Source organism: Corvus kubaryi, unplaced genomic scaffold, assembly GCF_017639235.1.
Source record: "Corvus kubaryi isolate FWS band 111438036 unplaced genomic scaffold, C.kubaryi_AGA036_p1.0 37398, whole genome shotgun sequence".
In the NCBI taxonomy this organism is placed as follows: domain Eukaryota; kingdom Metazoa; phylum Chordata; class Aves; order Passeriformes; family Corvidae; genus Corvus; species Corvus kubaryi.
Window position 1 is genome coordinate 55,166,574 of NW_024581137.1, and position 22,480 is coordinate 55,189,053.

The 22,480-nt window shown below is 50.0% G+C and overlaps 1 protein-coding gene across 3 annotated transcripts; it reads right to left on the bottom strand.

Annotated features, from left to right (window-relative positions):
* Positions 1-2,688: 2,688 nt before the first annotated feature.
* On the bottom strand, positions 2,689-14,093 carry LOC121671776 (zinc finger protein 418-like). 3 transcript variants are annotated; one of them, XM_042043998.1, is made up of 3 exons: positions 8,500-14,093; positions 7,859-7,992; positions 2,689-6,444 (listed from the first exon to the last, which is right to left on the bottom strand). In XM_042043998.1, the coding sequence occupies exon 3, from the start codon at positions 5,608-5,610 to the stop codon at positions 4,300-4,302; it is 1,311 nt and encodes a 436-aa protein (XP_041899932.1). In that variant the 5' UTR covers positions 5,611-6,444; positions 7,859-7,992; positions 8,500-14,093; the 3' UTR covers positions 2,689-4,299. The 3 variants fall into 3 exon arrangements, with proteins under 3 accessions (XP_041899932.1, XP_041899934.1, XP_041899933.1); XM_042044000.1 differs by having other exon boundaries at positions 2,689-6,452; XM_042043999.1 differs by having other exon boundaries at positions 2,689-7,625.
* Between the last annotated feature and the right edge of the window lie 8,387 nt (positions 14,094-22,480).

A 22,480-nucleotide genomic window follows, 5' to 3' on the forward strand; every position in this document is an offset into this window, starting at 1 on the left:
CACCCCCTGCCTGACAGGGTGAGGTAGAGTCCAGGAAAATTGTTCCCCCCCTGTGGCTGGGAGTCCCCCTGTGAACCCCCAGCTCCCAGGGAAGGCTGTAGCTGGGTGCTCTGCAGCAGCCTGCCTGGGTTAGGCTGTGGCTACAACCAGCAGTGCTGATGCCCTCAGAAACACACAGCAAATCTACGCTCCTGCCAGCCTGGGTCACACAGCAGCTCCTGGAGCATTTGGTGGCTGCTGGACATGTGCTGATTCAGGGCGAAGGGAGCCCTAAGCCACGTCACTGATAAAAAAAATGATGTTCCTGTACACCAGAGCACAATTTTCTCAACTCTTATGCTGAAACTTGTAGCCTGAGCCAGAGCTGGAGCCAGGGGTGGGTCCCATGGCAGAGCTGGATGATGCCATCCCAAATGGAGTGTAGCTGTATGGATGCAGGGCAGCCGGGAGCCCTCAGGGCTGGAGAAGTGTCCTTTGCCTGGTTGAATTACACAGACACAGCCACTCTGCCTGGCTATTTACCAGCAGCACCTTCCTGACAGCAGCTCTGGCAGTACAGGTCAAAATGCTGGGGACACGCTCTCAGAATTAGGAGGTTTTAAAGAAAATATTATTAATTAATTCATTACTAATTAAAAAAAAAATAATAGTACTGTAAAATAGGAGTTCAGCCTGTGTTGGGCATTGCATATTTCGTGCAGCTTGTGTTTTCTGATTTCTAATGTGTGTCACTTAGAAGTCAAACCAATTTCTACTGATGTCATGATTCAGATTAAATGAGTCCACAACTGTTTCAAAGCATGTCATGGAGGAGCAGAAGGATGAGGGTGTGCCTCTGACATAGCTTGCTTGTGGGATTTTGTTGAGATCCAAAGTTTCCCTTAGTTTCTCCATTTCCAAAATTAGTCTGAAAAACAATACCTGTCTTCTACAGGAATTCAGTATCCTCAGGGCAAAGAAATGCTGTTATATTTGAATTTTGAAATCTTGGGAAACACAGCTCCAGTTTTCCTTTTTTTCTCTCTGGATCATGCCCTGTCACACTTGTGGCTCACCAGGGGCTTGCCAAGTGACCACAAAAAGGAGTGACATTGACATCCTCTTTGGTTCTCTTTTCCAAGATACAAAATGAAGAAAGACAAAACCCAGGGTGAAGTGGATGTTCCACATTCTCTTTTTGTTTTGGTTGGTTCTGTTGGTTTGTGGTTAAGGATGTGAGGTTACACATTGAAAGAGTTGGTTTGTTGAAGGAGAAGCCTCAGCTGTGACCTTGTGCTGTTGAACCAGGTACCTTTCCTGGGGATAAAATTGTGGAATGGTTTGGGCTGGAAGGGACCTTAAAGCTGACTGAGGTCACAGATGTTTTTATGGCCTCACTCAGATCTGCAGGGGGTGCCAAGGCAGAAGCTTTGGTGCTCTGATGGAGATCTCTCACCATGGCTTTGTTCCAGCAGGAGAAATCCCTCTGAAGGGCGGGGCTGTGCTTTGGGTCTGGAGATGGAGGCCCTGGTTCCACACACACACACCTTGAGCTCGATAACCTGGTGCATCCCCTTGGCCCTGAATGGGATGAGAGGCAGCCAAGGTAGTGGTGGTGGGCAAATATTCATTCCCCATGGAGCTGAGAGTCAAATCTGAGCAGACAAAGCTCGTGTGGAAGTGTGTGATACTCAGTACCCTGGGGCTCACCCAGTTTTCACCCTGCTCTTTTTCCTTCCCTCAGTCCCTGTCTCTGGGGACACCAGACTCTCCACGGCCTGGGATTCTCCAAGCAGTTCTCATGGGAACTGTCCTGTTCTCAAAGGACAAGTAAACATCCCAAGGCACTTCTGTTGGAGCAGATGTTTGCTCTGGAGCCAAGGACCCTCTCCTTCCCACCACAGCAGAACACGCCAAGCACCACTTGTGTCCCATCGAGCACGACAGGAGCTCTCTTGCTCAAACACTGCCCACCACAGCCTGTCCCCAGCTCCATCTCCATCCAGACAGGCCATGCTGAAAGCTGGAGACAGAACTGATGCTGAGGTCATACACAAAGATTGTCAATGAGGTGATGCTTGGCCAAACTCCCCCTGAAATCCAGGCAAAAATTGTGCCTAACTTGCTTTAAGACAAGTCTTACCACAGTGCAAAACCAGATTCCTTTTTAAAAGTCATCAGAGCTTGGATGTCTCTTCAGTAACATGACTTTTACTTAGGTTTAACTGCATTGGTTTCAGTTTTACTCCGTTCAATTCACTGTAAAACCAGGCCTTGTGGGCATCCTTTTCCTTGGTGACAGAGACTGCTCAGGCAATGCGTACACAGGTGGGTTTCCAATAAAATCTATGCAGTGCAAAATATTATTTTATTTATTAATAAAAATATTTATTATTATCTGGGAGCCTTTTTAATGGGGGAGAAAAGGATGAAGGCTGTTTTGCTACTGTGAGGATTTGGCTTTGTTCAATCCCGATGTCCCTGCCCATGACGGGGGGATGGAACTGGATGATCTTTAAGGTCCCTTCCAACCCAAACCATTCTGTGATTCTGTGACAATCTCCAGTTAAACCCAGTTAAACGTGGTTGCTACTGGTACACATCTGGCTCTGGCACCACTCACCTGTTGCAGTGAGGGTAGAACACAGTGTGGTTCTCTCGGTGATATTTATGATAAACCCCCCCAAAAAAACCAGAAGAGAGGCTCAGTTTGTTTTCTTCTTTTCTTTGAATACTTATTTATTTAGGAGATATTACAAACTGCCAGCCCTGATTTTCCCCAGAAGATAGGACTGGCCATGGTGAAGGGTGGAAGACCCAGTGATGTCCAGGAGAGCTGCTGGCATTGACTCACTGCCCTGTCCCTGTGCAGGGACAAAATGATACAGCTGGAAATCCTCTCACAGCAGTTCCTGTTCCTGGCAAAAGTCTCTACAGCTTGGCTAATGGAAAGGAAATAAATGCTGTCCATCATTCTGTCCCCACTGACAGGCTCTGCTGTACCCTACTGGCCTACTACTGAGGCCATTTTGCTTTGTCCAGTTTGGCTCAGCCATGTTATTGCCAAGGAACAGTTCCCAGTCCTGCAGAGAGGTTTCTCCTGCATAGAGACCCATTTTTCCTAACAAGGGTGATCCTTAGATTTCCCTGGAACATCCTAAACTTGTTGTTTTCACCCATACATTTCAATCCACATCTCTGCTTCACCAGGGACTTTCAAGACACAAAGATTCACCTGACCAGGGAGCACTCAAACAAACCATCAGCAGTGAGTTATAACAGCTGATGACTGTCCACGGTTTTGAGTAGCTGCACAGTCCCTTTACACCAGGGAAAGGAAGGGAAAACATCCCTAGAGGGAAATAATTTCCAGTTCTCTGGTCCACAAAGTCTGAAGTGTTTCACCTATTCCTGCTGCTCAGTTTGAATTCCCTAAATCCATAAATTTGAATGCCCAGTGGAGTCCATACCCTACCAAGAGCATCACAGTAAGAGGTAGGGAAGCAGGTGCTGAAAGCCAGCTCAAGCTTCTCAAGCTGCTGAAGTCATCGATGCCTCTGGGACTCGTGGTGGCAAAGCCGCCTGCTCATCAGGGATGTGAAACTCGATGTAAGGAAAGCCACTCTGATTTACACCCACGGATTGGGGTTGTGGGGGCACAAACCAGAACACAATCCCCTGGCTTCTGGGCTGCCTTTGGGAAAACAGTCATTAGTTTTGCATAACTCACTTTTAGGGACCTGGATTAAACCAATCTGGCAGCCTGGTTTGGGGGATTCAAGGCTTAAAACCCTCATTTAGCTGGCAGTAGTTTGTCCCAAATCTGTATCACCCACTTGGGAAGGGTCCATCAGCTCCCTCAAGGTGTGGATCAGAGACGCATGAGGGAGGAGACTGGGTTTAAACCCTTGCCTGCAGGGGAGAGGTTCCCTTCATCTTTTAGAGACACAGTGATGTAACAAAAATAAACCCTGCCTGACACTCCTGGTTCTATACTGTCCACACAAGGTAATTTTGGCATCCACAACTTTGGCAGCCTTTAGTGGCACATTACACCACTACAAAGGATGCCAAGCTCTTATCCCTCCATCTCCAAGTGCTTGGCTCTCCAGCCCCATCCCACAGCTGTGAGCAAGTGATACCCCGAGGTTTGTACTCAGAAAAGCGGTACAGGATTGGTTTTCAGCTGTCCTGTGTCCCCTTGGCCTCACTGTCCCCGCAGGTTGACCTGCCCACCCCCAGATCCTGCCCACATAGAGTTTGTCTCCATCCCTTGCCCTTCCCAAAGGATTTTCCCTCAGGAGCAGGCACACCACCTGCTCAGCTCTCCACATGACTCCTCACAGGGCCCAGTGCCCTCTGCTCAGCAGGGTGGGGCCCAGTCCGCGCATTCTCCCCAACCTTTGAGCAGGGAGAAGCTCCTTCCCTCGTGTGGATTTTCTGGTGCCTCCTCAGGTACTTCTTCAGCCGGTAGCGCTTCCCACAGACCCCACACTTGTGGGCTCCCCCCCGAGAGTGCAGCAGCTGGTGCTTGATCAGGTGGCGCCTGTGGGGGAAGCACTTCCCACACTTGGTGCACTTGCAGGGCCCCATGCGGGCGTGGATGGTTTGGTGCCGGAAGAGGTTGGCCTTCTGGTTGAAGGTCTTCTCGCACTCGGGGCACCGGTAGGGCTCCTCCTTGGTGTGGATCCTCTGGTGCCGGAGCAGGTTGGAGCGCTGGCTGAAGCTCTTGCCGCACTCGGGGCACTTGAAGGGCTCGCTGAGGTGGGCACGCTGGTGCCGCCGCAGCTTGCGCTTCATGCGGAAGCTCTCCCCGCACTCGCTGCACTTGTAGGGCCCCTCGCTCGTGTGGATCTTCCTGTGCCTCGTCAGGTTCGACTTCTGGTTGAAGCTCTTCCCGCACTCGGGGCAGGGGAATGTCCGTTCGCCCCGGGGGTCTCCTTTTGCTGAGGGATCTTTCCTGGACGTGGATTTCTTATGCTTCTCCAGCATCTCCTCTCTGGTGGACTGGCAGCATTTCTCCTGCTTCTTCTTTGGGCTCTGGCTCTCCTGGTGGTTGGCCACCACACCAGGTTCCTCTTGAATTTGGATCCTCTGGACAGCACTGGGGTTTGGCTTCTGTCCATAACACATCCCAAAATCAGTGCTTTCCTCAGGTTCTTCCTTCACATGAAGCACGCGTTTATTGACCACTGGGACTTCCCATTTGTGCTGCCCATCTGCATCTTCTTCCTTTTTAGGCTGTCTCCCCTGTAAGACTGGTGGTGGGATCTTTGAATCAAAGAGCTTTCCATAGGTTGGGTTTTCTGGTGGCTCTTCCTTGACGTGAAGTTTCTGGCAGGCTGCTGCAGCAGTGCCTGCTGTGCCATCAGTGGGTGGTTCTGGTTCCTCCTTCACCTGGATTTTCCAAGGAGGGTTTCTTGGGTTTGATGGGTTTCTAGGTATGCTACACTCCTGGGCCACATCTCCTTTACGGGCCATGTTCTCCAGCACACTCTCCTCTGGCCTGAAGCCAAAATCAGGCTCCTCTTTAATCTGGACGACACTGTTGCTGTGCCCTTTTTGCTTGGCGTGGTTCCTCTGGTGGACACTGAAGCACCTCTTGGTGCTCAAACCCTTCCCACACTCCATGCAGATGAAAGGGCCCCCCAGAGGTGCCCCTTCTGCTGGGCCAGCAGCGTGCCCTCTGCCCAGAACACCTGCAGCACTGGGGGCACTCGCAGGGCTTCTCCCTCCTGTGCACCTCCCCGTGGGCCGTGAGGGTGCCCTTCTCCACAAAGCTCTTCCCTCGCTCGGCGCAGGCGGACGGGCTCCCCTCGCCGTGGGTGCGCGTGTGGGCGCTGAGGGAGACCCTGGAGCTCAGGCTCTCGCCGAAGGGGCCGGCCCTGGCGTGAGGCCTCTGGAGGGCAGCCAGGCAGATCCCCAGGCAGGAGCAGCACCTGCAGTTCCCACAGCAGAAGGGTCTCTGCCCCGTGTGGATGCTCTGGTGGGTGGCCAGGTGGGCCCACGTGGTGAAGCGCCGCCTGCACGCCCCGCAAGGGAAGATCTGCTCTGCTGTGTGGATCTGCTGGTGCCCGCTCAGGTTCCCCTGCCTGCTGAAGGATTTCCTGCACTCCTCGCACGGGTGGGTCTGTGGCACCCTGGGTTTGACCACATCCCTCATGGCAGGTCCTCAATAGCTGCCAGGCAGCCCATGGGTACAACAGAGCCACAGTGGGGATGCAAAAACCACCAGGACACACATCAAAGAGTGCTGGAATGGTTGCATTCCCCGTGGGAACGGGGTGCTGCTGCTCTATGCCAGCTCAGGGCCAACACAGTGTGCTGCTCTTCCTCATTCCTTGGCCTTCTGACACCTCAGCTTGTAGATGAAATGCTTATAGCTCCATCTCCATCCTCCTTTTGTCTGGAGAGGCTTCCCTGGCATTCCTGGAAAGGCTTCTCTGCTATTCCTGGAGACTTAAACTGCCAGACTGAAAAAATAAAGGGAAAATTATTAGGTTGTTATCTCTTCTCCACCTCCTGTGTTCAGTACGTCAACACAATGGGTGGCACCTTGGCTGCTCCACAAAACACTGAACCAGAGGCCAACAAAGCCAGAGGCTCAACTGGACACTGGCAGAGAGGGCAGGAATGGGATGATTTCCCAAAGTTTTGGGGGGTCAGTGATGCATTTGCTGTCGCAATGACACTGAGGTATCAGCTCTACTACTGCCATGCTAGTGATTTATTCTCAGAACAGTCCTCTGTCCTTTGATCAAGAAGATATGTAAGTTAATTAAATAATGCACTTTGCAGTAGTTATTGTAATTAGACTCATTTTTGGCGAGTGGCTGCAGAGCAAATAAGATCCCCTGAACTGAGAAGAAACCCCAAACTCGTCATCACTTGCAAAACTGGGGTGCCCTGCTTTGGATGGACAGATCTCCATGCACAGGGGAGGACAGGTCAGTGATGTCCTCAGTGGGAAGCTGAAGAAGGGAAATCTGGAAGCTGAAGTGACTTTGTCCTCCTCAAGAGGGTCCAGTTGGCAGGAGGGTGTGGGTCCTTATGCATTTCCATTTGAAAAGTAAATAAATCAGGGCCAACAGAGATGTGAGCAGTGTCTCCCATCAGGAGGGTGGATTGCAGCTGGAAAAGGAGCCAGAAAGGCTGAGGGGAGGAAGGCAGTGGGGATGACTGTCAACAGGAGCACATGTGGCTGGGCAGGCTTGCACTGATGGCTGAGGCCGAGGCTGCCAAAATCTCCAGTTATGGGGCAGGAGGCCAGCAGGGACACAGGCTGCCAGTGAGATCTCATCCCAGGAGGTCTGGGAGGCCAGCAGGGCGGTGGCTGGGAAGATGAGTCCCTGGGGAGCTGAGGTGCAGGGGCTGGGGAGGGGGCTTGCCATGGATCAGGGGACAGGCAGTGGGAGATGTGGAGGATAAACATCCAGGCACAACTGGGATGCAGAGTTTGCAGCTCCGAGTTCATCAGAGGAGAGGGGTCAGTGTGGTAAATTAATTGGGCAGCTATTTCGGTTATAATGGGGAAAATTACTTCAGATTTGGTCATGCCATGTGTTTCCCCACCAGCCAATCCATCTGGATCCCACTGTTGCTGGTAAGAGCTATGAACACAATGGTGCTCCCATCCCAGCTGAATTCTTCATGATGGTACAGAGGAACCACAGGAAAACAAAACCAATATTAGTAGTAGTAACATTAATATTATTATTAATATTAATGCTAACATTAATAGTAATAATATTATTAATATTAATGTTAATAGAACTAATATAATTAATATTAATATTAATAACATTAATATTAATAATACATCCCCAAACCCAACCACCTGCGAAGTTATACTGAGCCAGGAGAGACAAAACACACCCACCTGGAGCAGGAACTGGGCTCAGTGTTTGCTGTTGGAGGGGAGACACCCCAGCACTCCTTCGTCGGGGGGGAGGAGTTGTGTGACAACACAACGGGTTTTATCTCAAAGCAGACAAAGCCTCAGCAGCAGCCAGGCTGGAAAGAGGACTCAGAAAAGTTCAGTATTGCATCTTTATTAAGGAAAGTCATTAACCCCGAGCGGAGAGTGGATTTAGCCTCGGCACCAAGGACCCTCCTGGGGTCTGGGTGGTGCTGGGGGGTCCCGGGGGGGCCGCAGGTGCCAGTGGGTCACTGCAGTGTCCACGGCCTCTCCCCTCACCAGGGATGCTCACACTTGCCCCTTAGGGAAACACCGCCCTGGCAGCAGCGTTTCAATCGCCAGGAATTCCGGCAAAAAGCAACAAATCCCTCAACTCAGATCAACGCCAAAGAAGAAATTCCTGCCTTCTTTCTACCTTTTTTTTTTTTTTTCCTCTTTCCACTCTCCAGATCCTCCACATCCCAACCCACCCTTTACTTTCAGCTCCGTCATCCCCGGGGCTCGGGGTTTGAAGGAAGGGCAGAACCAGATCCCAGGGAGTTGCTGTGTCCTTCCCTCGGCTCCGGGGACTCAGGAAGGGCTGGTGGCCGAGCACCCCTTACCTGGGCGGTCCCTCAGGTGCGCGCTGGCATCTCCCTCCTCCGGAGCATCCCCGGCGGCACCGCCGCGCCGCAGACTCGGCTGGAAATTGTGTGGTGGCCGCAGCCGGGCTGACCTAAAGGAAGTCTGACCTAAAGAGCAGCGAGAGCTACCGGAGGAAGGGTGAAGCCAAACAAAGCCGAAGAGCCAAGCCCGGCGGAGCAGGGCCGGGCAGGGCCGATGCTCCGCGCTGGCAGCGCCTCGAAGGATGCCCAGGCACCGCCAAGGTGCCGGCGGGAGCGCCGGGAGGGAGCGCAGGGGGATTTGTCCCCGGGGTGTCCTTCTTCTCTCCGCCGTGTTGGTGGAAAGTTGGAGGGGTCCCCGGCCCGCGCTGCCTTCTGGGAGTTGTAGTCCCCCTTCCCTCCATCCCTGGTCCCGATCCTGCCCTCCCTTGCCCTGGCAGCCACTGGGGCAGCTTCGGGACATTTGCCGCTTGTCCCAGCTGAGAGTGTTCCCTTAGTTTTTGTTGTTCTGGGGAGGAAAACATCCGGCGGCACTGCGAGCATCCTTCTTCCCTCCCAGGCTCCAGGAGGTTTCAGGAGAGGAAAGACGCATCCCAGGGAGTATTTCTGTATCCAGAGAGGAAGGATGCATTCCAGGGAGTACTCCTGTGCGTGCAGCAGTTTGCAATCCCCCTTGGCGGAGTGGGGAGGGTCTGTGCCCATTTACCAGCAAAGGATCCCTTTGATACTCAGTGACTTGGTGGATTTGACAAGGGTGGACACTGAGGGATGTGGAGTAGATTTAGCAGAGGGATGAGCACTGCCTGGGAGAGGCTGAGCCTCAGCTGGATCCCATGGAAAGCACCCAGACCATCCTGGATCTGCCCTGCACAATGAGGCTTAGAGGTTCTGCAGGAAGCTCTAGCCCAGGATGCTTCCTTGGGAAGGTTTTAGGAGCATGGGAATGAGGAAAAGCTGCTGCAGCACAGCTCTTTCCTGGGGCAGAGTTGGGATTGTCCCATGCCTCTGAGGCTGGACAATAACACTTATTCCTGCATGCACCAGCACCTCCAAACCTGTCCTACATATGATTCAAGGCTGCAAACATGCTGTTCTTCTCCTCTCTGACTCAGGGAAACTGAGGCAGGAGATGGTGTCTGGCTTGGATCACACAGGGAAATTTAAAGTTACATATTCCCTGGAGTTCAGATTTACTCTACACACTGTTTGTAAACTAAGCTAAAGTCTGCTGATATATTTTTTACCCCAGTACAAACCACCAGTGTGAGACAGCAGCACCAGTTTGAAGAGGCACCTATATTCCAGTTTTACCCCAATCCAGTGAAGAAAGAATTCATGCAAATTCAACCATCTCTAGAGCAGGACATGCACAGCAGAAGACACACAAGCCTCATTCAGTCTGCCTTGCTCAAGTTGCTCTGCTTTGATGCACCAGAATCCCACAGGAGGTCCTGGACAGGCAGGAGAGACCACGGTGTAGGGCCACGGTAGACCCCAGGTCATGCTGGGGACTCCTTGGCTAACATTTCCCCTTTCTGTCCTTCCTTTTTCCATAATACCTCCCCACAAACCCTGCCTGGTGCCAGTCAGAAGCTCTATCAAACACGGGGGTGTGTCACCCTGGAGGGAGAGAGTTGGGACAGGACATGGATGAGGGTTGAGATGAATCTCAGCCCTGGAGGGGTGGAGACTGTTTTTGTGAATTCTTTGCTTCCAGAGGGTTCTGGAGGAAGGGGCCAGGATCGTGCCATGCCAGCTGTGTCAGTGTCCATTTGTCCACTGGGGCACCATTTACCTTATTCCAAAGGGGACACCTCCAGCAGGGGAGAGGACTTGTGCCCTCAGAGTTCCTGCTGCTCCCCACTGGCATCTGCATTTTCCCAGCCCCAGCTCAGCCTCTCCTCCAAACAGATCAGATCTGCCTGATGTCCCCTCAGACTCCTGCAAAGCCCCAAAATCCAAGGAAAGAGAGACCAAATGGTCCCAATGGTATGATGCCAAGATTTTGCTCATGTGGTCAAAACTAGACTCCAAGCATTTTATGTTCATGCCCAAAAGTGATTCACAGAAAAAGCTGTCAGGGCAGAGTTAGGCTGTGTCCAAAACCACCTCTTTGTAAACCCATTTTGGAAGTGGTGATGCCCCAGCCTGAAGGGAAATCCACTTTGGAAGTGAAGCTGTGCCATCGACTGCCTCTGCAATGCACCACTAGATGCCAGTGAAAGCGCTGCCAGGTCCTCCCACTTAGGAAACCTCACACTTGGGGCAATTTGCTTTGTTATTTTGTGGGGATTTTGTGGGGTTTCTGTTGTTTGTTTGTTTGATTTTTTTTTTAAGGTAATGCTTCACTTCTGGTCTAATAAAGTCTCTTGCATTTGGGCAGTATGTATAAATAAATGTGTGAATGTGTTTTGCTCACATCCTCTCTGTTTCTCTCTCCATTTCTCTCTCTGTTTCCCAAATACACATTATATATTTGCCTTTGTTTGCTCTTATTTAAATGAGAATTATTTCCCAGTGTCTTCCCAGACCAGGCTCTCACCCCCAAGCTCCTTTCCTCATGAAACACCCTAATCCTCCAAGACCTTCACCTGCCAAATCCTCTCTCCACTGCATCATGACTTGATGTCCTGACATGGACAGTCATTCCAAGAAACACAGCGGTGCTGGCATGGCATATCCAAGCCCTGTCCTCCTTTGGGAGATCATTCTTCATACCAGGTCAGCAAAAGGCAAGACATAGGCCCAGCTTACCCAGCTCTGGGAATAATAACCTGGAAGGACAGACCTGCACAGAGTTGGGGAGTGATCAAGGAGTAGAAGCAAGTTATTGCAGTGGTGCCTATAACCAGCAAGTAGATGTTTGGTGTTTGGTGGGAAGGTGAAATGAATGAAACTAGGAAAGAAAGCCTGCATGGAGAAAGGGTAAAACATAAATCTCACAGCCCTGTGCACCAGCAAGTTCTGTGCTGCACTTCCCTGGTGAGAGATCAGTATAGCCCTGAAATGATCTCACATTCTGCCTTACAGTGCCTGGAGTGCCGCACTCTGCAGAAAATCATCTGTCCCATGTCACCCCCTGACATTTCCACAAGGACCAAGCCCTTGAGCAGCCTCCAGGCTTTGCACACACCTTCCTTTTTCACCTGGCTGGGCAAGCCCTGAGTGGCTTGGGCTGTTCCGTGGGCTCTCAGAGTGAGCACAAGGATCAGCAGCTACTGCAGGAGGGATGTGGGAGTGTGTTCTTCCACCCTCTGATGGCAGAGGACCCCCAGCTCAGGAACACCTTCTCCTTTGGGCAGGGTGGGTGTTGGTGCATCCTTCTCCTCCAGCACCTGTGCACTCCTCACTCTCTGGAGTGCCTGGTGCTGGTTGCCATTGGAGACAAGGTGTTAGAATTGATGGAGGAAAGATCTGATCCAGGCTGGCAATTTCTGTGTTGCTTTTTCAGACAACCCCAACCCCATGTTTGACTGGCCAGCTGTATCTGACAAGGCTACAGAGGGGAACTGAGAACTAAATTTAAACCAGGCTGTCATATGCTCCAGTGCCTGATTAATTATACAGTGGAATAAAAATGGAATTTGGCAAAACAAAGGAGGATGGGTAAATGAAATATTCACTCTGCTTTAGAAGGAAATATTGCCGCAGGTTTTGTTAAAGATGCCACAGTTAATCACGTCAGGGGGCTTGAGAGCAAGAGGTGGGATGTTGTGTTGGGTACTCACAATGCAGGAGGGATGGACAATTGGGAGTGGGGAGATAAGGCAGCAGGGAGCCCAGATATTTGCTCAGGTGAGCCTGTGATTGTTGCTGAGATTTGCAAACACGAGAGGTGCCAGCTGAGGCTGAGGGAGCCCCTCGTTGCCGTGTTACACTGTGGATTGTTTTTGTTAATTTAGGAAACAGCTTTCACAGTAAGGCAAATGAGATACAAGATAATAAAGTGTTCAGAATCCAACTAATTTTCTATGCTATTCCAACCCCCTGCTTTTCTTTAATTGCTGTTGAGTGCCTGATTAGCAAGGAAAGCTTTTCTTTTTCTGGCCTGCATCTCTTACAGCTTCATTGTGCACCACAAGCCCACGGTTTCCCCTCCTGCCACCATGAAAACAACTGCAGTGTCTGTGGCTGCTTCCATATCCATCACATTCATCTGATAAGAGCTCAAGATGAAAAACTGGTGTAAACACAAATGGCCCCAGTGCTGATATCAAGCCTGGACAGATCACAGTGACTTATCTGCTTCTCTGTCCTACAATCAATGGGCTTCTTGAACCTGAAGCTGGTTTTATTTTCATGGGGAGAGCTCCCAGTGAGTCCCTCCTGCTCTGTGAGGAGGGAGAAGGAAGGATTGTGGCTGTGATGCCCCCAGATCAGAAACCTCTCCTTGCCCTACTCACCCTGCCCCATGTGCTGTCACCACTGTGGGGCGGATCAAACATCTCCAGGTGTCTGAAGTGGTGAGCAGGGAACTGGGATGCTCAAGGACCTTGATCCTTAGCCCTGCACCAGTCACCCTTCCTGCCCTGGTCCTTCTCTCTTCACTCTGGTTGCAACTCTCTATCCCAAAACCCCATTATAGCAGCCCCATTACAAGACAGTATAAAAACCTCCAACTATAAATGTCTAAATGACGTGCACAGGGTTGAGCAGACAGCACAGCCCTGCTGTGAACAGAGCAGCCTTCCCAGTGCATTTCCTCTCCTGGCCTCGTCCTTCCTCCACAGCAAACCCCACAGGTCCTCCCTGCCAACAACCGCCTGCAATGAAGTTGTGGCTACTCAAGCAGTGAGTGCTGCCTGTCATCTGCTGTCTTTCAGCCCCCACACCCCACTGAGAGGGAAATTAATGTATTCCTAGGACTGGCAGGTGTTTCCCAAGTCCAGAGAAATAAAATGGAGTCTGGGCGTGATCCTGTCCTGTGCTGGCGCCTCAGTTTCCCTTGCTCTCAAAAATCCCTGCAGCACAGCCAGGCTCCCTGGTTGTGAGAGAAGCTCATATTCAGTGCAGGGATTTCAAGGGCATGAATCAACTGCTCTAATTGAGACATCTGCCTTAGGCTGGGATGGATCATACCCCTGGCCCCCCTGAGCTGGTTTCTGCAGGCTACCTGGGAAGCCTGGCTCAGGCAGGGATGTGCAGATATTGCCATGGAAATCCTGCTGTCAGGACCAAACCCCCATGTACTACTGCCTCCCCTCTTCTCCTGACTCTTCTCAACCCCTCTCCTCTCTGGGATCTGTCCCAGACATCTAAGGGCAAGAGCCTTGTGTGAATTTACTCTCCAGGAGGCCAGGGAGGTGCTGTGCCTCCTCTGGTGTGCCATGTCACAGGGTGCTGGGCCTGGGGGAAGCCCGGTGTGCCCTGGTGCCCACAGCCCTGGGAGCTGTGAAGAGCTGTGGGAGAGCTTCTGATGAATGCATGACCAAATGCCCAGGGCTGCCCTGAGTGACAGCCGTGGGACAGAGCTGAGTCTGTGACATCCCACACACCCTTGTCATCTCCCGCTCCACACTCTCTGACAGGCACTGTGGTTTATCCTAACATAAGAACACTTTGACTTTAAACTGAATTAGAGCAGGTTTAGATTGGATATTGGGAAGGAATTCTGCCTTGTGAGGGTGGTGAGGCCCTGGCACAGGGTGCCCAGAGAAGCTGTGGCTGCCCCTGGATCCCTGGAAGTGTCCCAGGCCAGGTTGGACAGGGCTTGGAGCAGCCTGGGACAGTGGAAGGTGTGCCTGCCCATGGCAGGGGGTGGAATGAGGTGATTTTTAAGGTCCCAACCCATTCCATGATTCTATGAATACCAAGTGGGTGTTGCAGAAGGGGCTGTCTGGATGCTCCTATAATTGATGCATTCCAGGGATGGGGGAGCTGAGGTGTCTGTGATTGACTTTGGTGAAAAAGTGGACAAAATGCTGCAGGACACTGGGCCAGCTGGGCAAACAGGTGTGTCCAGGCTGCTTCTGGGTAGCTCCCACCCTCACAAGGAAGCCAGGGTATGCCCAAGACGAGGAACCCTCACTTTCAGATGGGTGATAAAAAGCACTAAAATCTGATCAAATACAGAGATGAAATCCTAAAGCAGCTCCATAGGTGCCTTGTTGCTTTGTAACTGTGAGTTCTCTGCAAGGCCAGAGAGTGTAAACCGGTGTGGTTTGGGCCAAACCTGCTTATACTATAACCCTTTAGACAGAGATTTTTGACCAAGTCTGAGACTAAGTGGCTTAGACTTCTCTGAGAAGTTTAGACAGTAAGGGAGTCTCATAAAAACTTGTGACTCAACAGGAGGAACCATAACCCAACTTTGATCTGTAATAATCCATTTAAAATAAAATAATCTATAATCTAAACTATGTAGATGATAGAGTAGTTCTTTACATACTGCACTGGCAATACTTAGGTGCTGTTATTAGCAATAAATCCAATCATAATCATCCAGATATGATAATCACTGTGCCCCATTCTCATGCCTGACTGAGAGCCTTCACTTCACTGCCCTGCTGATCTTTTTCCTGCTTTGCCTTCTAGAGTAGAGAACATTTCCTTCCTCCCTGCTTTGCTTCTTAAAGACATCCTCCATACAGTAAAAATACACCCTAGGAGAGAAGCAGCACTCAGTTCCCTGGACAAAGGAGAAGAGTAACCCCAAATTGAAATGCTCAGCCTGTGCTAAAAAGACAAGTTTTCTTTGGTGCAGGGCAGTTATTGCTTCTTCTTTCAGCTTCTGCTTGGTTTAATCTCTCTGATCCCCTCTATCACCCTCCTCAAGACTCCTTCACTCTCCTCCACTTGAGGAAGGATTGTCAGGATTTCTATGTATAAAGTCTACAAGTCTGAAAAAGGATAATAAATGCACTTTTAGAGGGTAGAAACACGTTTTCTAAGTGGTTGTAACTATCTACAGAGCACCAGCAAGCTGGTGGAGAAAATAAAACAAGCAGGACCTTTCATCACCTTTTTTGTGACTTCCTCAAAGGCCTGAGAGTAGTTTACAGATTTATTTCTTTTAAATGGTATGGAAAGCCATCTTTGCCCTTCAAAGCCCAGCTGCTCTCATGTTTAGGGTGAACATGAGCCAACATAGCCAGAAAAACCTTTGGATTCCAGCCAAGAAGCCTTAAAAACCAAACTTGCTGGTGAAGAAACGGGGTGGAAATCCTTCCAGGAGGACATGGAAGCCAAGTGGTTTGGGAAAAAATGTCTATGAGCCCTTCAGCTCCAGGATATTTAGGGTCAGTAACTCTCATGCTCCTGCTGATTCAGTCACCACCCTGAGAAACCCAGAGCATTATTGGTCCTTGTGCATCCCCAAAGCTTCACATCTCTGCTGGTTCTGTGAGAAACCCAGCAGGGAAGGCTCTTAAAGCTGCTTATAAATATTTAGAATCTTGCCCAGGTGAGGAGCTGTGGTGAAATGCCCACATTCCCAGAGCTCAGGAGCCAGCAGTGTGAGCTTGCAGCAGCCACAGGGATTTGCTGGGTGCCTGCTCAGGAGAGAAGAGATTTTTGACATTTAAAGGTTTCTTGTCTTGTCTTCTTACACTCCCTTTAGAGGTGGAGAAAATAAGTGGCATCCTGGTTCTTGTATTTTAAATGATACTTCAGAGGAGAGGAGGCTTTAAAGGAGGGAAAAGAGGGCTGGGGATGAAAAAAGCCCCATTTCATTGTTTTCCACTCAGCCAGTGTGGGCTGGGACATTCTGTCAGGCAGCTGAGGCTCTGCGTGGCATGAGAAACACCTTCACTCATCTCTTGTGCTCTCCCTCTTTCTTTGGAGCAAGACAAATCCTTTATTTGAAGCAAAACCTCGAGCAAGCACTGGCCTTCAAAGTTAACAAGCTCCTGACACTCAACACCAATCTTTTGCAAGAGCAGAGTCGACGTGAGAACAGCACAAGTAGCTTTGTTGTTTGAAGGGGTGATTTCATTTGCTGTGCAGTTCAAAACTCTTGGAATCAGCTGGTTGGAAACCATCAGAGTGGAGTGAGAGATTTGTTATCATGCAGTAAACAGCAAGAGAAATAAAAGGGGGTGGTGGGGTGGTGGTGCTAATCTGCAGTGTGAGGCCTCACATTAAATCCACCTCAAATCCTGGGGTTGGTTTTGGGACCCTCGCAACAAGAAAGACATTGAGGGGCTGGAGAGTGTCCTGAGAAGGAATGGAGCTGGGGAAGGGTCTGGAGCACAAGTCTGATGAGGCTGGGGGAGCTGGGGAAGGGGCTCAGCCTGGAGCAAAGGAGGCTCAGGAGGGACCTTGTGGCTCTGCACAACTCCCTGACAGGAGGGTGGAGTCAGGTGGGTCTCTTCTCCCAGGTAACAAGGGGTAGGACAAAAGGAAACATCCTTAAGTCATACATGGGGAGGTTTAGATTGGACGTTTAATAAAATTTCTGCACTAAAAGTGTGGTCAGGCATTGGAACAGGCTGCCCAGGGAAGTGGTGGAATCACTGTCCCTGGAAGTGTTGAAAATCCATGTGGATGTGGCACCTGGGGACAGGGTTTAGTGGTGGACTTGGCAGTGCTGGGCTAATGGTTGGACTCCATGATCTCAGAGGTCTTTTCCAACCCCAGTGATTCCAAGATTTTACTGTAAGGGCACAGCCAGTATCAGCATTATGCTCAGAAAATCAGGATATGATGCAAAATTAAGGGCAAGTTCCAGGGGTATTTCTTCCCCCTCACTGAAGAGAAGCCTTATGGAGCATCTGAGCACATCACTGGCATCTGGATCTGTCTCACATCCCTGGGAATCTGGTGTTGTTCTGGGTTGGAACAGGAATTCAGAACAACACTTGTTTTCCTACCTCTTTCATTTCTGTCTTGTGCCATCTATAGATTTACTTTGGGTGTGCACCCTGGGCTGTCCGTGGTGATACCAAATTGTTCTCCAGGAAAAGTGAATGAAGCACAGCAGATAGATTATTCCTGCATTTAAAGGGATTTCACACAGAACCACAGACTGGCTGAGGCTGGAAGGGACCTCTGGCCCAACCTCCTGTCAAGCAGGGCCACCTAGAGCTGGTTGCCCAAGATCGTGTCCAGTTGACTTTTGAATACCTCCAAATTCTTCAATTTTTAGTCCAAAACCCCTGCTTTTACACTCTAAGAGCTTTCCCAGCTTAAAAAAATCTGTCATATTGTGGACTCCAGAAAGAACTGCTGCAACTCCCCGATACCATCACTAGTTATGTGACAGTAAGTCATCTCAAATGAACCCAAGCACTCATCTCCTGCTCTGCGGGCTGAGTTAGTGGTTTGTGCTGCAGAACTGAAAACAGGAGGACTCTCCACACAAGCACAACGCCTTTGCTGGGAGCCAAACCCCCCGTTGTTACTCCGGGGCTCCTTCTGCGCTCTGGGAAGCTGTCAGGCCCCTCTCCGCCTGCCTAGGCGAACTGCCATGGTTATATAAACACAGCCACGGCCCTGGGGAGCAAAGTGCTGGGAGCAAAGCAGTGGATGGCTCTCCTGTTGAAAGGAGCAGATGGTGCCTATTAACGGGATGAGCACCATAAAAGAAACCTTTGAAGTGCCAGGGCTTTGTTCTGCTCTTGGAGCCACTGGAACTTTAATAGGGGCTCCTGCTGGAGTGGAACCAGGCTCTCTCCATTCTGAGAGTCTGCTCTTCCAGGCCCCCAAATTTGCTTAGGTCAGAGCTCTTCTGCCCTGGTATTTTGTGGGGTGTCTGTGCTGTGTTTCAGGTTAGCACCAGTGTCTGCCCTGCTCTGTGCTGAGTCCTGACCCAGGGCATGGAGCATCGTCCTGGCAGGAATCTGCTCAGCCTCCAGCCCCAGAAATGCAGGTGTTTCCCTTCCTACCTGACCCTAGGAGTGTTCCAGGCCAGGTTGGACGGGACCTGGAGCAACCTGGTCTACTGGAAGGTGTCCCTGCCCATGGCAGAGGGTTGAAAGGAGATGATCCTTAAGGCCTCTTCCAACACAAACCATTCTATAATTTTATGATTCTATGGTCCAGGAGTCAGCACAGCATGAGTTGAACCTGCTTGTGGATGTGCCATCCTTGGCAGCAGTGTCTGCTCTGCTGGCATGGGACAGTGAGATCCTGCTGTCACATGAACCAGGGCAGCTGCACACAGAGCAGCCCTCAGGCACCCCAGCCCTGCAGGTCACTGTGGCCTGGGAAAACATCCCAGTGCACTTTCCCTCTCCTCAGCCACTCCTCCAGGGCCAAAGTGGTGGCACTTCACACTGCTTCAGCCCTCAGTCAGCTTTGGATCCTCCTGGAGGCTCTTGCAGGGATGCCTCACTCCTGCTGCTCCCGGGCAGGGATTGGGACGTGAAGGTCAGTGCCAATATCTCCAGTTTCACCAGTGGGGAAAACCAGGCCCAGAGCAATTTTATCCCATGTTATACTGGGAATGTACTGCTGGGAATAAACCCCAAGTTTCCATCCACTTTCCTAGATGGTGGATAAGGGAGGACAGGACACCTAGGCTACAGTGCTTTAATTCACTCCTGGAATGATTTTAAACGGGTTTTTTATTGTTGTTAGTGACCAGTGCTTTCTGAAAAGCTAAACAGAAATCAGTGACTCATCCTGGCTGGGAGCATCCCTCTCTTCTGTGTTACTTTGGCACAGTTCTGCTTAGAAAGCAGTGTCACTGCATTTCTTTTGCCTGCATGAAGACAGCTTTATCCAAATGAGCCAAACTTCAAACCTTTCTTGTATGAAATGAAGTGGTCACATCATCCAGGGATGTCTAACACCTGCTCAAAAACCTCCAGGGATGAAGAAGCTCCAGCCTTCTCAGTCAATAAATCCCAGTGTTTTCATTCCAGAAGGAAGCAGAATTTATGCCACAGTCTTTCTAATGCTGGGTAATGAGCTCCTGACATCTCCCTTTGTGAGGGCTGCTGGATTGTGTCTATTTAGTAGAGCGTGCTTCGGCGTGCTTTTGCAAAGTGGAAACATGGTGTGTCTGAAACAAACAGGGCTGTTTATCCAACAGCAATCCACAGAGGTGGCACAATCCCAGCCATGTGCTTGGAGATCATTTCCAAGTTTCAGCTCCACATTTCTCCTGCCTGCTGCCTTGGCTCCTCCTCCCAGCTCTGCTGCATCTTGCTGTGGAGCAGATCCCAAAACCCTCACCCATGCTGAGCAGCACGTTGGGATACATCCCATCTGAGCTAACTTCAGACTTTTGAGGCAGTTTTGCTCATTACAGTCCCTCTGTTGTCAATAAATGATGTTATTTAGCCCACCTCAAGAAAAAGGGATGAAGCTGTCCTCTAGAGAATCCTTTTTCTCTGCTCTGGCTGTACAGGGACATCTGCCTTAGATGAGACACCCAGACCACCAAAGGGAGGGGAGATAAATCCCATCCTTGGTCTGCAGAGGTTCTTGTTGATATCTGTGAGGTTGGTTTAGAAAGACAATGTGGATTTGGCTCAGCTGATTAAACAGAAATAGTTCATGACTTCTGAGACGCTCTGCCCCAGCATCTTCCAACCTTTGCCCCAGGGAAGCACAAGTCTCTAAAGGCTCTGTCTCATGTCTCTCTTCCCTGTGTTGCTATCAAGGCTGTGCAAGGGCAATGAACACCTACATTTAAGCACCTAATTTGAATATTCTTCCACATTAGAGCAGGTGAACTTGCACTTGACAAAAACAGGCCAATTCTGTGTGACCCAAATGTCCTCACAGATATTTTCACAGGGGCAGTCTGGAGGCCACTCTGCTCCCCAAAGGAGGTGCAGAAAAGAGTTTTCCTCACCCAAGGGAGGACATTTGTTCTGGAAAGCTGCTTCTTCCAATAACTTGCAGGCTTTGACCTCTTTTTTTTTGAGAAAAAACATCAGTGAGAAATAAAGATAGTCAGGATTTAGAATTCTCAGTATATTTTTATCAGTAGATGGAGAATTTTTTTTCTCCAAAGCAAAGATAACAGGACCTGCGAAATCAGTCAGATTGGAGCTCATGTCAGCTGCTCCTTAGAGATGCTGGTTGAACATGCCAAAGTTGAAACACTTGAGTTAAAACTCTTTCTAAAATAATGAAATCTGTTAAAGAGGATGTTTAAAAAAAAGAGGTTTGCTCTGAATTTATCTTTTGAAAAAAAAATTATCTTCTGAAACTTGAGATCCCCTGTAATAACGTGATTTCAAGTGGTGCAGCAGTGAGTGAAACAGAATAACTGAGGCTCTCAGGAATATCAGCAGCATTTAGCCACACTGCACAGAGCAATTGAGTGTCCAGAGAGTGAGAAAAATCAAGGCTCCAGTAAAACAAAGCCAATAGCAACTGTCCATCCTGAGAAAGCAGGCAGCTGAGTTAATCACTGTAGTGTCCTTTGCTGTAAAAGAGAAAACTGTCTCTTTCACATTATGATTTATCTGGGCTGTTTTAGCTCATGTCTGAACTGTGCCCTCCCCAAACTGACCAGATCTCTGCTGATTTCAGGAGCTCTGAAGGGGGTTAACTCAGATGGAGGAAGACACTGCCCAGGTATTTATTTTTGGCTGAATTTGACAGGTATTTACTGGCCAGGTATTGATTTTTGAGTGAATATTCCTCCCTCCAGCTGTCCCATCCTTTCTGCATTGGACATTTTGCACAGAAGCCCCTCATGTCTCTGTTCCTGCATTTGCAGGTCCCAGTTAACCATGTTTGGATGTTTCTTGTTTATCTTGGCCCACAGCAATTACAGCAATGTGGAAGGAGAATATTGCCAAATCTACTTTTCCTGCCTCATCTTGGAATTCCTTCATTCATGTACTGACACTGTGCAGCAAAAGTCGTGTCCCATGGTAATGGATGTGTTTGTAAGCTGACAGGGGGAAAAGTGAAGGCAATTTGTAGGCTGGAAATACAGGGAGGAGTGTGCTGTGCTAATCTTTCCAGAGGAGCTATTCTGGTTATCTGTGTTTGATGATGACCAAGAAATGTGAAGCTTTTTTCCCCATTCTTTTCTCTGGGGGATGTGTGATCAACACAGAGATTTTTGTAGCAAAGGACTGTGCAAAATTCATGGTGCTAAAAAAATTAAGAAGCTCCCAAACACGTGACATCTCAGCTCTTCTGGGTTATTTCATTCCATCTGGCCTCCTTCACACACCTAAGGCTCTCTCAGAAAAGATCCCTATCCAGTTTCCTCCTTCTCATTTCAAGCAGCATATGCCAGGCAGTTTGTGGGGGGAAAGGCTGCTTGTCAAACTTGGTGGGTTCATGATCCACGCTCCAAGGAGGTGATGATTGCAGCTGACACGCTCAACACAGCAGAACCCATGAGGAGCAATCCCTTCAGAGGCTCCCCCAGAAACCTCCAAGAAAATTTCTCAGTGCTGGTAACAACATTTCTGCTGAGAAGGGAAGTTTTTTTTAGGAAAAATATAGAATCACAGAATTTTTAATGTAGGAAAAGTCCTATAAGATCGAGTCCAACCATTGACCCAGCACTGCCAAGTCCACCACTAAACCCAGTCCCCAGCTGCCACACCTGCACAGCTTCTGAGCATTTCCAGGGATGGTGATTCCATCACCTCCCATTCCCATCCATCTGCCAAGCTCTTGTCTCCTCCCTTCCTCCCTTGTTAAAGCCCAGGCAGTGTGAGAGGCAAGGCCTGTCCGTGGGAAGCTTTGCCCAGAGTGACTCCAGCTGAGGAGGGCAACTTCTGGACCATAAAGCTGTGCCCTGGCACTGGGGATTGCAGATTGGAGATTGGGATCTCCTGCCAGTCTCCAGTTTTAGGGTCTGTTGGGAGCCTCTGGAGCCACTCTTGGAGCATCCCAGCAGTGCCAGCCCTGCATGGCTGGTGCCAAGTAGTGACAGTGTTGTGTCCCCTTCTCTGAAGGATCCTGCCCTTGCCTGCCTTGAAGCTCTGCTTGTGTTTCAGAGGGGGTGAAGAGAAGCCCCAAACAGCTGAATCCCTGTTCCTTGGTCTAGTTGAGAACTGTTCTGCTGTGCCAGAGCCATCCTCTGGAAGGGAGGAAGGTATTTGCATGTGCTTGTCCT